This window comes from Pseudorca crassidens, chromosome 3, assembly GCF_039906515.1.
Source record: "Pseudorca crassidens isolate mPseCra1 chromosome 3, mPseCra1.hap1, whole genome shotgun sequence".
Taxonomy (NCBI): domain Eukaryota; kingdom Metazoa; phylum Chordata; class Mammalia; order Artiodactyla; family Delphinidae; genus Pseudorca; species Pseudorca crassidens.
The window spans coordinates 61,926,850-61,945,826 of record NC_090298.1 but is presented as its reverse complement, the minus strand read 5'-3'; the positions used below and the strand labels follow the sequence as shown (position 1 = coordinate 61,945,826).

Genomic DNA, 18,977 nt, shown 5'->3' with positions numbered 1-18,977 from the left:
TTTTCTTCTCTGATTGCTGTGGCTAAAACTTCCAAAGCTATGTTGAATAAGAGTGGTGAGAGTGGGCAACCTTGTCTTGTTCCTGATCTTAGTGGAAATGCTTTCAGTTTTTCACCATTGAGGATGATGTTGGCTGTGGGTTTGTCATATATGGCCTTTATTATGTTGAGGAAAGTTCCCTCTATGCCTACTTCTGCAGGGTTTTTATCATAAATGGGTGTTGAATTTTGTTGAAAGCTTTTTCTGCATCTATTGAGTTGACCATATGGTTTTTCCTCCTTCAGTTTGTTAATATGGTGCATCACATTGATTGATTTGCATATATTGAAGAATCCTGGCATTCCTGGAATAAACCCCACTTGATCATGGTGTATGATCCTTTTAATGTTCTGTTGGATTCTGTTGGCTAGTATTTTGTTGAGGATTTTTGCATCTATGTTCATCAGTGATATTGGCCTGTAGTTTTCTTTCTTTGTGACATTCTTGTCTGATTTTGGTATCAGGGTGATATTGGCCTCTTAGAATGAGTTTGGGAGTGTTCCTCCCTCTGCTATATTTTGGAAGAGTTTGAGAAGGATAGGTGTTAGCTCTCCTCTAAATGTTTGATAGAATTTGCCTGTGAAGCCATCTGGTCCTGGACTTTTGTTTGTTGGAAGATTTTTTTTTTCTTTTTTTGTGGTACGTGGGCCTCTCACTGTTGTGGCCTCTCCCGTTGCTGAGCACAGGCTCCAGAGTGCAGGCTCAGCGGCCATGGTTCACAGGCCCAGCCACTCCGTGGCATGTGGGATCCTCCCGGACTGGGGCACGAATCCGTGTCCCCTGCATCAGCAGGCGGACTCTCAACCACTGCACCACCAAGGAAGCCCTGTTGGAAGATTTTTAATCACAGTTTCAATTTCAGTGCTTGTGATTGGTTTGTTCATATTTTCCATTTCTTCCTGATTCAGTCTTGGTAGGTTGTGCATTTCTAAGAATTTGTCCATTTCTTCCAGGTTGTGCATTTTATTGGCATAGAGTTTCTTGTAGTAATCTCTCATGATCTAATTCTATTGATTTGAGTCTTCTCCCTTTTTTTCTTGGTGAGTCTGGCTAACGGTTTATCAGTTTTGTTTATCTTCTCAAAGAACCAGCTTTTAGGTTTATTGATCTTTGCTGTCATTTCCTTCATTTCTTTTTCATTTCTTTCTTTCCTGATCTTTATGATTTCTTTCCTTCTGCTAACTTTGGGGGGTTTTTGTTCTTCTTTCTCTAATTGCATTAGGTGCAAGGTTAGGTTGTTTATTCGAGATGTTTCCTGTTTCTTAAAGTAGGATTGTATTGCTGAACTGCTTTTGCTGCATCCCATAGGTTTTGGGTCGTCCTGTCTCCATTGTCATTTGTTTCTAGGTATTTTTTGATTTCCTGTTTGATTTCTTCAGTGATCACTTCGTTATTAAGTAATGTATTGTTTAGCCTCCATGTGTTTTGTATTTTTTACAGATCTTTTCCTGTAATTGATATCTAGTCTCATAGCGTTGTGGTCGGAAAAGATACTTGATACAATTTCAATTTTCTTAAATTTACCAAGGCTTGATTTGTGACCCAAGATATGACCTATCCTGGAGAATGTTCCATGAGCACTTGAGAAGAATGTGTATTCTGTTGTTTTTGGATGGAATGTCCTATAAATATTAATTAAGTCCATCTCGTTTAATGTATCATTTAAAGCTTGTGTTTCCTTATTTATTTTCATTTTGGATGATCTGTCCATTGGTGAAAGTAGGGAGTTAAAGTCCCCTACTATGAATGTGTTACTGTCGATTTCCCCTTTTATGGCTGTTAGTATTTGCCTTATGTTTTGAGGTGCTCCTATGTTGGGTGCATAAATATTTACAATTCTTATATCTTCTTCTTGGATCGATCCCTTGATCATTATGTAGTGTCCTTCTTTGTCTCTTCTAATAGTCTTTATTTTAAAGTCTATTTTGTCTGATATGAGAATTGCTACTCCAGCTTTCTTTTGATTTCCATTTGCATGGAGTATCTTTTTCCAACCCCTCACTTTCAGTGTGTTTGTGTCCCTAGGTCTGAAGTGGGTCTCTTATAGATAGCATATGTATGGGTCTTCTTTCCGTATCCATTAAGCCAGTCTATGTCTTTTGGTTGGAGCATTTAATTCATTTACATTTAAGGTAATTATAAATATGTATGTTCCTATTACCATTTTCTTAATTGTTTTGGGTTTGCTTTTGTAGGTCTATTCCCTCCCCTTTTGTTTCCTGCCTAGAGAAGTTCCTTTAGCATTTGTGGTAAAGCTGGTTTGGCGGTGCTGAACTCTCTAAGCTTTTGCTTTTCTGTAAAGGTTTTAATTTCTCCATCAAATCTGAATGAGATCCTTGCTGGGTAGAGTAATCTGGGTTGTAGGTTTTTCTCCTTCATCACTTTAAATATGTCCTGCCAGTCCCTTCTGGCTTGCAGAGTTTCTGCTTAAAGATCAACTGTTAACCTTATGGGGATTCCCTTGTGTGTTATTTGTTGTTTTTCCCATGCTGCTTTTAATATGTTTTCCTTGTAATTAATTTTGACAGTTTGATTAATATGTGTCTTGGCGTGTTTCTCCTTGGATTTGTCCTGTATGGGACTCTGTGTGCTTCCTGGACTTGATTAACTATTTCCTTTCCCATATTAGGGAAGTTTTCAACTATAATCTGTTCAAATATTTTCTCAGTCCGTTTCTTTTTCTCTTCTTCTTCTGGAACTCCTATAATTCGAATGTTGGTGCGTTTAATGTTGTCTCAGAATTTTCTGAGACTGTCTTCAGTTATTTTCATTCTTTTTTCTTTATTCTGCTCTGCAGTAGTTATTTCCACTATTTTATCTTCCAGGTCACTTATGCATTCTTATGATTTAGATTTTATCTTTACATTTTAAGTCGGTTTTTGAAAGGAATCAGTTAATCATTTCCAAGTGCCATGTAGATTAATTCATGCAGTGAGTTATTTTTAAAAAACTGAGTAAAAGAGAGGAAACCTATGTTTGCTGTTGAGTTGCTTGTTTATTGATAAAAACACTGTTTTAGCCTGACACTCACTGTTCTTACTAAATTCATGTAGTACTATGAACGTCAACATAACACCTAGAATATTATGATTGTTATGACTCTATGATAACAATGGTTTGGCTACTCTAAGTGAGCTTATAGATTATCATAAAAGAAAAGTAATACAAATTAGTATGGTAATCAAGACTGAAGTAGATATGTCTTACAAAACTAAATGAAGGTTCTTTCCTTGGCTTTCTTCTTTGTAGCTGTAAATAACCAATAATGGAATGTAGTACTGTGTGTTCAGAAATTTTAGAGTGTATTCCATATCTTTTTATTAAGTGAATCTGAAGATAACATAGATTGCACTCAGCTATTTTTTTTTTTTCTTGAATTCAGTTTTGGAACTCACCTTCTGAAGTGTTGTATTGTGTATTTTAGAATGATACTTCAGGATAACCACATAGACTTGACCACCAGCTGGTGAAAATATAGTTATGTTTAGAAAAACAACTCATTGTTTTTAAATGATTAAACATAAAAATAGATGAACAAATGTAAGGTATCCTGTAGAGTTGTGTTCTGTTCTCCAGTTTCTCATTTCTCAAGAAAAGGAGTTTGAGAGAATTCATAAATGGAAATTAACGTCAAAGGATGATTTTTTTATGTACCATCAGCTTGACAGGGTTTTTAAGTTGTATGATTCATAATCCGTTGGATGTGAGATGAGAGTAAAATGATTGCTTTCACCTAAATGTAAAAAAAAATATTTTCTATATGTGTTTATTTTAACCATCTTTAACACTGAACTAGGAAGACCAGGCCACAGAGTTCAGGGAGTGGTTTGCCATGAAATCCCAACATTTATTTGTAGATCTGTTTTTCCTGTGGCCTAGATCTCTCAGTGAGCATTTTCAGATTTTTTATTGAAATATTTAGTTTTAGGGGATGGCTACATTGCTTTTTATAAGATTTGGCACATTGTATTCATTTGTATACCTAAGGAATAATTGAATAATAAGCTTCTTTAATATCGCAAATGTTTTTACCTGGTGTAAAGAAGAGTTTGAAACTTAGTTAACAGTTTGCTGTTGGTATGGTTGAGCAAACTCCTACTGGACAACTATAAACTTGGGAAAAATACAAAAAGTAAATAACTGCCTCAAGTCTCAAAAGAGTAAATAAAAGTGGGAAGATTCTTAAGGGAAACGGACACTTAAAAGAAGAGAGTGGCACAGAGTGAATTTCCCCACTTTTATGGCTCTTATCCTGAGTTCAGGCTACAGTTGGCACTGTACACAGAAGCTGAAATCCCAGAAGGAAACCCAGAGTCCTTCTGGCCTGAGGAAGTAGAGGACAGAGTTTAAGAAAACTCCTGGGAATTCCCCGGCGGTCCAGTGGTTAGGACTCTGCTCTTTCACTGCTGAGGGCCCGGGTTCAATCCCTGGTCGGGGAACTAAGATCCCACAAGCTGCTTGGTGAGGCCAAAAAAGAAAACTACTACCAAAGATATTGAAAAGTTAAGGAAGAATTCTAGAAAGCAGTGAGCCAGTGTGGGGAGCCTCAAAATCTGTGAATACTTTTGCTCAGATCTCTGGCTGACACCTGAACCACACATATGCATGGTGGATTCAGAACAGCACAGTTAATAATAAAGGAACTGAACTGGAATTTGAACAGCACTGAAACAGACAAAGTTTGTGCTTTGAACCCAACCTAGAGTATAGCAACATCCAGGGTCTCTACAATGTAACATTCATAATGTCCAAGATAAATCCAAAATTGCTCAATATAAGAACTAGAACAGTGAATTATTGTTTAACAGGTATAGAATTTCAATTTGTGAAGATACAAAAATTTCTGGAGATTAATGGTGGTAATGGTTGCATAACACTGAACTACACACTTAAAAATGGTTGCAGTGGTAAATTTTATGTTTATTTTTACCACAATAATGAAGAAGACCAGGAAAATGTGATCAGTTTAAAAACAAACAAACAAGCAAACAAAAACCAGAAACCAACTTCTAGATGACCCAGATGTGGAAATTTGCAGGCAGAATTTTGAAGCAGCTTTTGTAAATGGTTGATGACATAGAGGAAAATGTATTCACAATAGATGAAAAGATAACTCTCAGCAGAGAAATAAAAACTATAAAAAATAATAAAATGGAAGTTGTAGAACTGAAAAATACAGTACCCAAAAAATCCAACATTTTGTCTATCTTTAGCATTATATATTCTTGGATATTTTAATTTTTTTCAGTATGGAGATATAAAGCTGTTCATATAGTTTTTTAAAAACTGTTGCCTTATGATTAAGACTCTGTAGATGAACTTCTTCTGTAAGCTTCTTTAATTTTCTGACTTCGAGCTCTTTCAGATGGAAGTTTAGAAAGCAGTTTAACTGTATGTGATGCCTGCCATAGAACTATTTAATGTCAATTACTGGGAGGCAGGTGGTGATTCAGAGTACAGGCTCTAATGTTAGACTGTCTGACTTCAAATCATGTTTTGCCACTTACTAGCTACATGATTTTAGACAGATTATGCAATACAACCTACCTAATCTAATTTCTAATCTGTAAAGTGGAAGTTATAATCATACAGTCAGTTATTTATAATGCAACATATATGTTCCTAAAAATCACTGTGCTTTACAGAAACGCACAATAGCAACCACAGGGATTATTGCAAAAGTGAAACCAGAGGCACAACACTCAAAAAATTCATTGGTGACACAAAAAAGAAAAAAAAAAAAAGAGCAGTAAAAACGAGAATAGTCTTACACATGTTAAATGGTTAAGAAATACATAAATACTACAATGAATCTAGCTTTTTACTTTTAGAAAGACCTGACTTGTGGAAACGGGTGTTTTTTATGAGTTATGTCATGGAAGCAGGGTTAATTTGAATATGGATGGAAAGTTGTACTGGCACATGTGGCTAAATGTAGCCCATAATACGTGTGCTTATCTGAGATAGATGTTTGAGGTGGATATGTTTCTTTATTCCTGCACAGCCCAGTTCAGCTGGGTGCAGCTTTCTGCCTTTACCTGATTTTTCTTACTGATGTAATCATGCCAAAGCAAACACAAAATTTACATTGTGCCCAAACTGGCCCTGCTGTGTCAACTGAATTAGAGCAAATCCTGCTTTTTCATAAACCTAGTTTACACTGTTAACCAACTGCTAGATTTTTCTTAGAGAATATGATTATTTACAGTCAGAAAACTAGTCTAGTTATTGAGAATCTCTATGCTCATTTTAAAAAAGCACTCCATTGGGGTTTATCAACCTGAGAAAAGGGTGCTGAAATTCCTCTTTTGTTGTTTATGAAGAAAAAAATTGTTTGATATGAATATCAAGAGTAAAAGCACTGGTAGAATACTCTCACAAGTAGAGTAATTTCACTGTTATATGGGGGGAAAAGTTGAACAACATTGAAACCGGTTGAAGTTGCTAAAACTCTTCAGCTCTTAAGACATGGTATAAAAATTTAGCATGACTTCCTTGAAATAGTCTACTGAGGTCTGAGACAGAAAGCTATGATTTGATTAAACTGATTAATAGTCATTAAAAATTAATGAGTAAAGGGTACATCTGTTTCTAAACTTTCTCTAATAGTGTATCATCTTTTAAATGTAGTGATAAGTAATATAAGTTAATGTTTTACTTAGCCTATGTTTTTATTTTATTTAATTAATTAATTTATTTATTTTTTTGGCGGTACGCGGGCCTCTCACTGTTGTGGCCTCTCCCATTGCGGAGCACAGGCTCCGGACGCGCAGGCTCAGCGGCCATGGCTCACGGGCCCAGCCACTCCGCGGCATGTGGGATCTTCCTGGACCGGGGCACGAACCCGTGTCCCCTGCATCGGCAGGCGGACTCTCAATCACTGCACCACCAGGGAAGCCCTATGCTTTAATTTTTAAATATAAAATATTGCAAACTTATAGAATAGTATAAAATAGCATAAATACATAAAGAGGCATACCTCACTTTATAGTGCTTTACAAGTATTGTGTTTTTTACAGATTGAAGGTTTGCGGCTACCTTGTGTCGAGCAAGTCTGCTGGCACCATTTTTCCAACAGCATTTGCTCACTTCCTGTTTCTCTGTCACGTTTTGGTAATTCTTGCAATATTTTCAAACTTCTTCTTTATTACTATATTCTGATCTGTGATCAGTGGTCTTTGATTCTACTAAGATTCACTGAAGGCTCAGATGATAGCATTTTTTAGCAATAAAGGATTCGTTTTGTTTTTTTTATTTTTTTATGTTAGTGAATTTTTAAAAATTCACTAGTTAGTCTCTGATGTACAGCAAAGTGATTCAGATATTTATATATACATATATATTCATTTTCAGATTATTTTCCATTATAGGTTATTACAGGATATTGAATATAGTTCTGTGTACTATATACAGTAGGACCTTGTTGTTTATCTATTTTATATATAGTAGTTTGTATCTACTAATCCCAATCTCCTAATTTATCCCCCCCACTCCGCACCCTTTCCTCCTCCTTTGGTAACCATAAGTTTGTTTTCTAAGTCTGTGAGTCTGTTTCTGTTTTGTAAATAAGTTCATTTGTACTATTTTTTAGATTCCATCTGTGAGTGATATCATATGATATTTGTCTTTCTCTGTCCGGTTTATTTCACTTAGTATGATAATCTCTAGGTCCATCCATGTTGCTGCAAAAGGCATTATTTCATTCTTTTTATGGCTGAGTAATATTCCATTGTATATATACACCACATCTTCTTTATCCATTCATCTGTTGATGGACACTCAGTTTGCTTTCATGTCTTGGCTATTGTGAATAGTGCTACAGTGAACACTTGGGTGCATGTATCTTTTCGAATTATGGTTTTCTCTGGATATATGCCCAGGAGTGGGATTGCTGGATCATATGGTAACTCTATTTTTAGTTTTTTAAGGAACCTCCATACTGTTCTCCATAGTGGCTACACCAATTTACATTCCCACCAACAGTGTAGGAGGGTTCCTTTTTCTTCCTCTCCAGCATTTGTACATTGTTTTTTTAGACATACTGCTGTTGCACACTTAAGAGACTACAGTATAATAAACATAGCTTTTATATGTACTGGGAAACCAACATGTTTGTGTCACTCACTTTATTGAGATGACCTTTAACCAGACCCGTAATATCTCCAAGGTATCCTATATATGTACCACTAAGATTAAGTCAGTGTGTTTGCCGTAATTTTTTTTAAAGGGATATAACAGGTAGAGCTAAGATCTCAAGTTCCTGTTCACACCTTTCTTACTTCCCCATTGGTAACCACTGTCATATTATTGGTGTGTTTTAATCATACATGTTTTGTATTGTTGTTACATAAGTATGTATCCATAAACAATGTATTTTTTGTTTTGTGTGTTTTCAAATTTTACATAAGTAGTATTCTACTTTATGTATACTTTCACAATTAAACTATTTTTACTTAATGTGTTTTTAAAATATTGAGGTATGTAGCTATAGTTCATTTATTTTAATTACTGTCTCATTTTCTTTGAGACAGTTACTTTTTTTTTTTCTGCTTTTCAAGAAGAAAGTGCTTCATGGAGTATCCTTAGTACTTATATTTTCTTTGTATCACTTTTCAGGTTCAGTTTTTGATTCTTAGTGAGAAATTTTATAAATCACAGTGATGTTTTGGGGATCCTTCCTGAAGTTTTCTCTTGCCCTGTGATTCGGTCTTTGGAGAAATCTACCCCCACTCCCAGCCCCTTTAATATAACTTAAAAAAAGGGCTCAGGCTCTATGCGGTGACATTTATACCCTTTCTTGGATATATTTTCTTGTCAAGTAAATATAATATATAAAGGAAAAACTCACTCATGTTGACAAAAATGTGTATACTGTTAAATTTTTAAAAACCTGTTGCTTTTCTATACATTAACAACAAACTACAAGAAAGAGAAATTAAGGAAACAGCCCCATTTACCATTACATCAAAAAGGATAAAATACCTGGGAATAAACCTATCTATGGAGATAAAAAGACCTATACTTGGAAAACTATAAGACACTGATGAAAGAAATTGAAGATGACGCAAACAAATTGAAAGATATACCATGTTCTTAGATTGAAAGAATTACTATTGTTAAAATGACCATACTACCCAAGGCAATCTACAGATTCAATGCAATCCTTATCAAAATACCAATGGCATTTTTTACGGAACTAGAACAAGTAATTGCAGAATTTGTATGAAAACACAAAAGACCCCAAATAGCCAAAACAATCTCGGGAAAGAACAGAGCTGGAGGAATCATGCTCCTTGACTTCAGACAATACTACAAAGCTACAGTAATCAAAACAGTATGGTTCTGTCACAAAAACAGACACATAGATCAATGAACACAATAGAGAACCCAGAAATAAACCCACACACTTATGGTTAATTAATCTATGAGAGAAGAGGCAAGAATATACAGTGGAGAAAAGACAGTCTCTTCAATAAGTGGTTCTGGAAAAACTAGACAGCTACGTGTAAAACAATGCAATTAGAACCTTCTCTAACACCATTTACAAAAATAAACTCTAATGGATTAAAGACCTAAATGTAAAACCGGATACTATAAAATTCCTAGAGGAAAACACAGAACACTCTTTGACATAAATCACAGCAATATTTGTTTGGATCCATCTCCTAAAGCAAAGGAAACAAAAGCAAAAATAAACAAATTGGACCTAATTAAACTCAAAAGCTTTTGCACAGCAAAGGAAACCACCAACAAAATGAAAAGACAACCCGCTGAATGGGAGAAGATATTTGCAAATGATATGATCGATAAGGGGTTAATATCCAACATATATAAACAGCTCATATGGCTCAACATCATAAAAGCAAATAATTTGTTTGGAAAATGGGCAGAACTGAATAGCCATTTTTCCAAATAGGAAATGCAGATGGCCAGAAAGCACATGAAAAGATACTCAACATTGCTAATCGTTAGGGAAATGCAAATCAAAACCACAATGAGATATTACTTCACACCTGTTAGAATGGCTGTCATCAAAAAACACACAAATAACAAATGTTGGTGAGGATGTGGAGAAAAGGGAATCCTTGTACACTGTTGGTGGGAGTGTAAATTGGTGCAGCCACTGTGGAAAACAGTATGGAGGTTTCTCAAAAAACTAGAAATAGAACTGCCATATTCAGAAAGATACATGCATCCCAATGTTCATAGCAACATTATTTACAATTGCCAGGCTGTGGAAGCAACCTAATTGTTAATCAACAGATGAGAGATAGCCTCATCCACCAGAGGGCAGACAGCAGAAACAAGAAGAACTACAATCCTGCAGCCTGTGGAGCAAAAACCACGTTCACAGAAAGATAGACAAGATGAAAAGGCAGAGGGCTATGTACCAGATGAAGGAACAAGATAAGACCCCAGAAAAACAACTAAATGAAGTGGAGATAGGCAACCTTCCAGAAAAAGAATTCAGAATAATGATAGTGAAGATGATCCAGGACCTCGGAAAAAGAATGGAGGCAAAGGTCGAGAAGGTGCAAGAATCATTTAGCAAAGACCTAGAAGAATTAAAGAACAATCAACAGATGAATGGATAAACAAGATGTGATATATATATATATATATATATATATATATAAAATATAGGGTTGGCCAAAAAGTTCATTTGGGTTTTTCCGTAAGATCTTACAAAAAGCCATAAAAAAGAATAAAAATTTTGCCATTTGCAATAATGTGGATGGACTTGGAGGGCACTATGCTAAGTGGAATAAGTCAGACAGAGAAAGACAAATACTATAAGATATCACTTATATGTGGAATCTAAAAAATACAACAAACTAGTGAATAAAACGAAAAAGAAGCAGCCTCACAGATACAAACTGGTGGTTTCCAATGGGGAGAAGGAAGGGTGGATGGGCAGTATAGGGGTGAGGGAGGTGAGAAAGGGTTGTTATGAGATTATCTGAAATCATCTGTGTGAAACTTTTGAAAATTGTAAAGCACTATAGAGTTTAAAGAATCTTGCATTCAATAAAATTTTCTTAATTAAAAAAATTTAAAGAATCCTGCCTAGTCATGAAGTGATGAAATTGATTAGATAGAACACTAGTACTGCTTAGATTTGCCTCTGGTCTATGTTAAGAATTTTATGTAGTTCTCCTTCCTTTACCAAATGCGTTTGCCAGTATCCTTCTGTTTAAAAATTACAACTATGTGGAACTAATTTTAAATGCTGAATTCTGTATACTTTTTTATATTCCTTAAACTGATATATATCTAAGCTGATTTTAGGACTATATATATATATATTTTTGATAGGACTATAATTTAAGAGACCTTTTTTTATTATTTTGTGCTGACCTATATAATATTTAAAGAAGGCTATTGTTTGAGCAAATATTTACCAGTTTATTACTTGTCAGAGTATTTAGGTAAAAATATGATGCCCATATTTTGAGAAGGTTTTTTTAAATAATGGATTTCTCAATAATTATATGGCATTCCCCAAAATTCATTTTTCCTATGTCACAGTGACTTAGAGTTAATCCAAAGTAATTGATGTAAATAGTGTCTGGATGGCATTGACCATTAGTTGGTACCAGAAATGATTCCTTAAATCTAAGCAGCAAAATAATAATAAGACAAAAATTTAATACATAGCTATATATAAGCTATTGAGTATTTCTGTTATTTATGGTACTTTTGTTATTCTCTTTGCTTGTCTTGTATAATTTTATGAATAAAATCCATTTAAATTTACTATTAAACATCCCACCTGGGTTTTTTTTTTGTTCTTTGGTTTTTTTCCGGCTGCATTGGGTCTTTGTTGCTGCGCGCAGGCTTTCTCTAGTTGTGGCGAGCAGGGGCTACTCTTCGTTGCGGTGCGCGGGCTTCTCATTGCAGTGGCTTCTCTTGTTGAGAAGCACAGGCTCTAGGCGCGTGGGCTTCAGTAGTTGCAGCGTGCGGGCTCTAGGGCGCAAAGGCTTCAGTAGTTGTGGCACACGGGCTTAGTTGCTCCGCAGCATGTGGGATCTTCCTGGACCAAGGATCGAACCCGTGTTCCCTGCATTGGCAGGCAGATTCTTAACCACTGCACCACCAGGGAAGTCCCTCCATGTTGTACTTCTAACCTCTGCCATGGTTTTGTCTAGTGACCTGTAAGATACAAGTGCAGTGAACAGAGATTTCATTTTAAAATGTGAAACATTTAAATTGGAAAGACTTTGACTTTCTTTTCCCAGTCTTTTTGAGATGCAACATGACTAACCTCTCCCTTTAGAGCAGCATATAGGATGTGTGCTGATAAAATGAAGTGTGCCCTGGCGAGGCAGGTATGAAAGGCTAAGTCCTTCGCTTTTCTAGTGGTGGTGACATAAGTGTTTAAGTGTTTTATCTGATGGTAACTTGATGACACAACAGGCAAGTTGTGTCATGGCCTGTGCAAAGCATGAAGCTCCCAGCTGTCAGTGGATGGAGTAAGAGGAAAACATGGGAAGTTAGAGGTTGGTTGTGGATGAAATATGTGCAGGAGGTAGAGACAGAACAATCTTGCTATAGGCCATTAAAGAGAGTGGTCAGAGCACTCTCACTACAGTAGTTTTGTCATTTATTGTGTACTGTAAATCTCAAAACCTATTTATTATTTGCCAGTTATTGTTTTATTTTGTTATAAATCCAGCAGCAATAAATTCTTAAAACTTGAAGTGTACATTTAATGAAGAATGAAGAACTGAATTTTTGTGTATCATGATTTAACATGCACAAAATGTTCATCAACTTTTACCATCCACCATGAAAATCATAGTGATATAAATCTGCTCAAACAGGATCAGCATCTACTTAAAAAGTTAGGAGGTATTTTAGGAAGACTAAGCCTCAAGATGACAATTTAATGTATACAGGTGCCAAATATATTTACATGTCTCTGTGAAACATGATCTCATATAGATCAAATAACTGTTTTTTAAAATTTAATTTTTTATTCTAAGTTTTCTTTTGAACATATGAGAAATGAAGCAATAATGGTTAATGTATTTCTCCATTAGCAGAAAAAGGACCTGAATGATGCTGGTTTTCAAATAGAAAAGCAATTAATTCCAATAATAGTTTGACCATTTTTACTCAAAGCTTTTGTACATTTCTTCTGTCAGTGTAAATGGAATCAAAGTAAAGCTTTTGGAAGTTTATTCTGTCAAAATCGCCGTAAATGCTGTTGTAAATTTAAAAGCCCCAATGTGGCTTTCACTGAACGGATGTTGTCATGGTAAAATCAACGTTCTTATTAAATTAAGAAAACTGTGGAACAGAAATATTTTGGGAATTGGTTGTGGTGCATGCATACTCACTCTGCTTATTCTACCAAGTGAAATAAAACTGTAATGGTCAAAATTACTGATATTTGATATGTGTAGTTTAACTGAACTACAGGATTCTTGTGATGAAGCTAATATTGAAAAAGCATACTTAGGCATGACACCACACACTCTCATACGCAATTCTTTTTGCTGCATGTGACCAGTGGGATTTTAGAAATGTGATTTTATGAAAAACTGCTTTGTAAATTAGCCTGTGTTCGATATTGGCTTTTTTGCCCGGGGCGGGTAGGTGGAGGAGTAGATTAAGTGAAACTTTTGTGTATTGGTTAGACTTTGATTCAAAATCATTTCGAAATCTTTAAAGTGTTTATCAGGTAGAGCACCAAAAACCTTCAGCTTCTGAAAATTGTAGCAAATAACAATTCTTAGAAACAAATCTTGCAAACAGAAAGACATTGAAATGTATCCCTATAAAAACGAAGGAAGAACTGAACAAATTAAATGGTAAGAGCTAAAAATTTATTTTAGAAGTTCTATCATTTGCAGTATCTCAACTATGGTGAAGACTTTTCTGATGGAACTCCTATTTTTGTGGTTAAGTTTATATTTTTATTAGAATGAAGTGAAATCGAGGAGGCAGTTGGTTTTGCATTATCTAAATTTGATGAAATTTTTGTTTACAGTATAGAAGAGAATTATTTAAAAGTTTTATCTCATAAAGATAGTTTTATTGAATGGAGGGGGGAAAGTTAAATATCTAGGCTTGAAATATTTACAGATTTTAACATAAAAGAAAGCATTGAGAATATCCTTGTATTCAACACAGTTTTCTCTGTACTTACCAGATCATTCATTTGATCTGTAAAGACTTTTTTTTCCATTAAAAATATTATGTTCTATAGAGAAGAGTAAGTTGCAAATGTCAACATTTTCATATTTGGTGATCATAAAATTCAGTTTTGAAGAAGATTGTAGGCAATTTTATTTTCTTTAATTTAAAAATAATAAGACCATATAAAAATATGTTCTTCAAATAAATACCAATGATTTGGTTTTAGAGATAGAGCTAAGAAATTGATTAAAGTATATGAATAAATACATAATCTGAGTGAAAATTATTCTGCTTATGTTTTTAATGCATCATCGAACATGGATATGAGTTTATCTTTTAGAATTTTATTTTTGAAAATACATTTTTGGTAGAACTGTTTCATAACCTACCAATATAATAAAACAAGTTTTACAGTCAATAAATACATATTATAGAAATTACATAATTTTAATTACTTAAAATTTTCTATCTCAGTTTCAATAGTGTCTGTTAATATTTTGAAATAATTTAATTTCCTAAACATTAATTTCAGGGATCAGAAATAAAAGCAAGATGAATCAGGCCACTAACTCAAAAAATTATTTCGATGAATAGACTTATTTTCTTTTTCTGATTTATTTTAGTTCCATATTCTAAATCTCAACACTCAAAAATAGACTTTAGAGTTAACCTAGTTATAGATTCTCACTCTACATTTGAGGAAACTAACAGTTGGGTGTATTTTTCCCAGGTTATCCCAGCAAGCTGATTACACAGTCCAGTGTACAACACTTCCTTTTGACCTGTATTACTCATTTGGTGACTATTTTGCTAATCGTCCTTAAAAATCAGTCATAGAATTTTTCTTATCTGAGGTTGAACCAACATGGTCTAATAATTAGTGGATAGCAGTAGTTGGTAACCAAATTTAGAATAGCTCTATTAACATTTTTCACTTGTATTTTTTGTAGTTCTGCTTTAGTAAAACTAGGTTAATGGTTTTTAAATAGATTATTACTGAAAGAAGGTTGCTTTTTATCCAAATCAATTATCTTAACGAATTAATATTGTAAAAGTTTACCACACCATTCCTGTACTTTGGCTTATTGTTATAGAACTATCTTTAGCTTTGCCTGACTTCATTGATTTTATTTTTTTTAATCCACTTCTAATGTCTGTAAAATGTTCTAATGCAGATGTTTTTTTTTCCATGTATTATGAATCCTATTTATAGTTAGAATTGTATGTGTGTAACCTTCTAAATTAAAATTATGCTTTTTCAATAAAATAACTGGAGTTTAAAATACAAACCTATTTTGTTAACATTTCAATTTTGGTTTAATTATTATTAAAATTATCTCAATATATGTTAATGTAGTACATTCAGAAATTGACTTAGGAAATCTTATTATAGTGTAAAAGCTGCTATATAATAAGTTGTTCCCTAACATAAATAAATAAATGACCAATATTACCAGAGGCTATAAGCAACATGGGGAAAAAAATGGAAGTCTTTTATCCTAGTTTTTAGAGGGCATCAGCAGCTTGCTTTTATGAAAAAGTAACAGCTAAATGCACTGCAAATAATTTGCAGTAATCCAGTTCAGTGATTCATGTGTCTGCTTTAATGGGTCATAATTCAGGGTAAAGTAACTGAGTGCAGTCAGAGTGCAGACACAGCTTATGCCAGGGACAGTATCTCTTCATAAAACACACCTCAGGAGAAGCAGTTTGCCAGCCCCCTAATACTCTCTGATGTTTTGATGTCCTGCATATTTTTCCGATTAAGTTTTGAGTGCCATGTTTTTAGTTGTATTTCCACATTCATTATTCTCACGTAGACCCTTCAGCGGGTTTGCCATATATGATTATTTTTTTAATGATGCCTTTCTTTCCACTTCAGCAGTTTAATAATCTAGCACATGGCTGCTTCTCGGTACTCAGCATTCACCTCCCCAATACTGAAGAGGACATGTGCTTTGGCTTCAGAATTCCATTTGCAGCGTTAGAAATGCATATTCCCTATGGAACAACATTTGTTTGACATAACCATTCGTTTTTATTACCTCTTTAAATATGTTTATCCAGAGTTATCAATAATCATAAATAACTATTCTCATCTTGTTCTGTTTTTTTCCAACAGACAAAATTGCTTACCCAGTACATATTAAATCTCGGCAAGTATGATCAAAACTACGACATCAGAGACCGTACAAGATTTATTAGGCAGCTTATTGTTCCGAATGAGAAGAGTGGAGCTTTAAGTAAATATGCCAAAAAAATATTCCTGGCTCAAAAACCGGCACCACTGCTTGAGTCTCCTTTTAAAGGTACTATTATCAGAATATACCTGCAAAATATTTGTTGTCTAAAAAATTACAACATTATATCCCATTTCTAACATGTTTAAAATTTATCTCTTAGAAAATATGTGATTAGCATATGTAAATATATAAGAACAGTGTGCTTTCTACTCATTCATCTGTTCTCCAACGCAAGCTTTATAGTAGTTCATGTTTTGATAGACCTTATTTACCTAAAGAATTTCAATCTTCTGATTTTATTTTTATTCTAACCAGATGACTTGGCTGAACAGTAGATAAAAGCTGTGTTGTTCTTGCAGACATTGACTTCATCTCTGTTTTAAATAGATAGCTTTGTTTAATAAGGAGTATATAATTCAACTTAATACTTAGTTGTTATTAAATAAATATTCTGTGTACACTAACATAAGCTTTTCCAGGAAGAATTATTTCATAAAAATATCCCTTTATATTTGTTTGCTTTTCAAAGATGGAAGTTGACTTATTTTCCCCAGCGTTTTAAAAGGAGTGTTTATTTTCTCAGTTTAACAAGTAGCCATTACAGTGGGAATTAAATGATTATATACTTTGGTTTTCATATAATTTCTTATTTAATGTTGTAAAGCGATAAAAAGCAGTTCAGTTTTGTAGAAAAACTATTAAAATTCTGAATGTGTTTGTGGCAAGACATGTATATGGATTGTTTAACTGTGCTGTCATTCTTAATATTCACAGTAAAGTAATTTTTAGAGAAGCTACATATCAGAGCAACACCTCTAAACACACTGACTGATTAGCTTTTTTATTGACCATTATGGGGGAGATTATTGTAATCTATGGACTGAAATCAGTTTTTTGACCTATGAAGAGCTTCCTAGTTTATATTTATTCCTTGACATTTGAGGTAATATGCCAATTACCTTGAGCTCTGATTAGGATTGTTCTCTGTTATATACAGCTCATATTGTTTATTTTATATTTTCCTCTATTTTAATAGGTAGGGATCATTACCAGCTTGGCACTTTGTCTCATACTCTCAACACTAAAGCTACTGGGTACCTGGAATTATCTAATTGGCCAGAGGTGGCGCCTGACCCATCAGTTCGAAATGTAGAAGTAATAGAGTTGGTAAGTTGACCTTTCTGAAATTAATTTTGTCAAGCAGTGGGAGATTCTGGAATAACTGTTGTTTTATATAAAAGCTTTTTTGGTGGATTGAAAATTGCTCTGGTATTTCTAAATGTAATGTGTTAGACATCTTGCTGCTATGAGAAATAAATATTGTAGTATTCCTATGTCATTGTACATGTACTGTTCCTTTTCTTCAAGGAAATAGAGAATGGAATTCTCTGCATCAGTGCCACCCACATTTGTGGTATTGCATTTGTAGTTGTGTAGATTCAATTTCTAAGGTATTTAGTTTCATTGGGTTGAGCTTTTCCTACTTAGTTTAGAGATTCGTAAGCTTCCTGTTAATGTTTTCTAAATCATTTTTGCTGTCTCTTCCAGAAAAACCATACAAAGTGTTCTCGATTTTCTGATGAACCTTTTTTACGTGAAGCCTAAACATAAATAGGAAGCATCATGTACCAAAAATGTCCTTACACAAGGTCACAATTAAAATGAATAATATGTTGCTTTCACATTAAAAAAAAAAAGCTCTCTATATAAATAACCTTTTCCTAGATCTTTAAAACATGTTGTCCACTAAAGTAGAGAATTAGTGTTCTTTCCTAGTATTATCTCTTTCTTTCTTACATAAACAAGAGAAATAAAGAGAGGGGTCTTATGATTGTCTTTAGAGATTGATTATGTGAAATATATCTGATACTTTTTTAAGTAGAATTAATAAAAAAGAACAGTTAGGTATTACATCCTGGATGCTTTTCTGGTAGAACCCATATTTTGAACTAGGATTCAGATAACCAGTCTTTCTCACTAATTCCTATGAGAAAGTCAGTTAATCTTCTTGCCTAACTTTTCCATATACAATGGAAAAAAAATATTACTTTAAATAGAAGAATTTCTGTAACAGGCATAGCTTTTTTTTTTTTGCCACACTGCACAGCTTGCAAGATCTTAGTTCCCCAACCAGGGATCGAAACTGGGCCACAGCAGTGAAAGCATCAAGTCCTAACCACTGGACTGCCAGGGAATTCCCCAGGCATGGCCGTTTAATTTGATTCTTTTGAGAAATATGTTTCTCTTAACTACACAAACTTGTCTGGCTTTGGAGTGTGGCAAGAGCAATAACAGCTGATAATGGCTCCATTTAGCAGACCCTGGAGTATACTTTGATAGTTTTATAAACATGATCTTGTTTAAACCTCATAATGATTATAAGTGATGGTTATTGTTATTCCCATTTTGCAGATGATGAAACCAAGGTTCAGAGAACTTAAGTAAATTGCCCAAGTTCCCATAGCTAGTAAGTGATGGAATTGGGATTCCAACCCTTATCTGAGCCCATTGTTCATTCTCTTACTGCATTTGGTCATGTAACATGAGGAG

General features: G+C 34.2%; 1 protein-coding gene across 5 annotated transcripts in view; it reads left to right on the top strand.

The window, feature by feature from the left end:
- The window catches only part of AP3B1 (adaptor related protein complex 3 subunit beta 1), a 273,106-nt gene that overhangs the window by 152,788 nt on the left and 101,341 nt on the right, over window positions 1–18,977 (top strand). For all 5 annotated transcript variants that reach the window (XR_010941991.1, XM_067731062.1, XM_067731061.1 and 2 more), the window contains 2 exons: window positions 16,307–16,493; window positions 17,464–17,594. Coding sequence is in view for 4 of the 5 variants with exons in the window: in XM_067731062.1 (XP_067587163.1) it covers window positions 16,307–16,493; window positions 17,464–17,594 (318 nt within the window). In the remaining variant the exon portion in view is untranslated. The remainder of the gene's footprint in view (window positions 1–16,306; window positions 16,494–17,463; window positions 17,595–18,977) is intronic.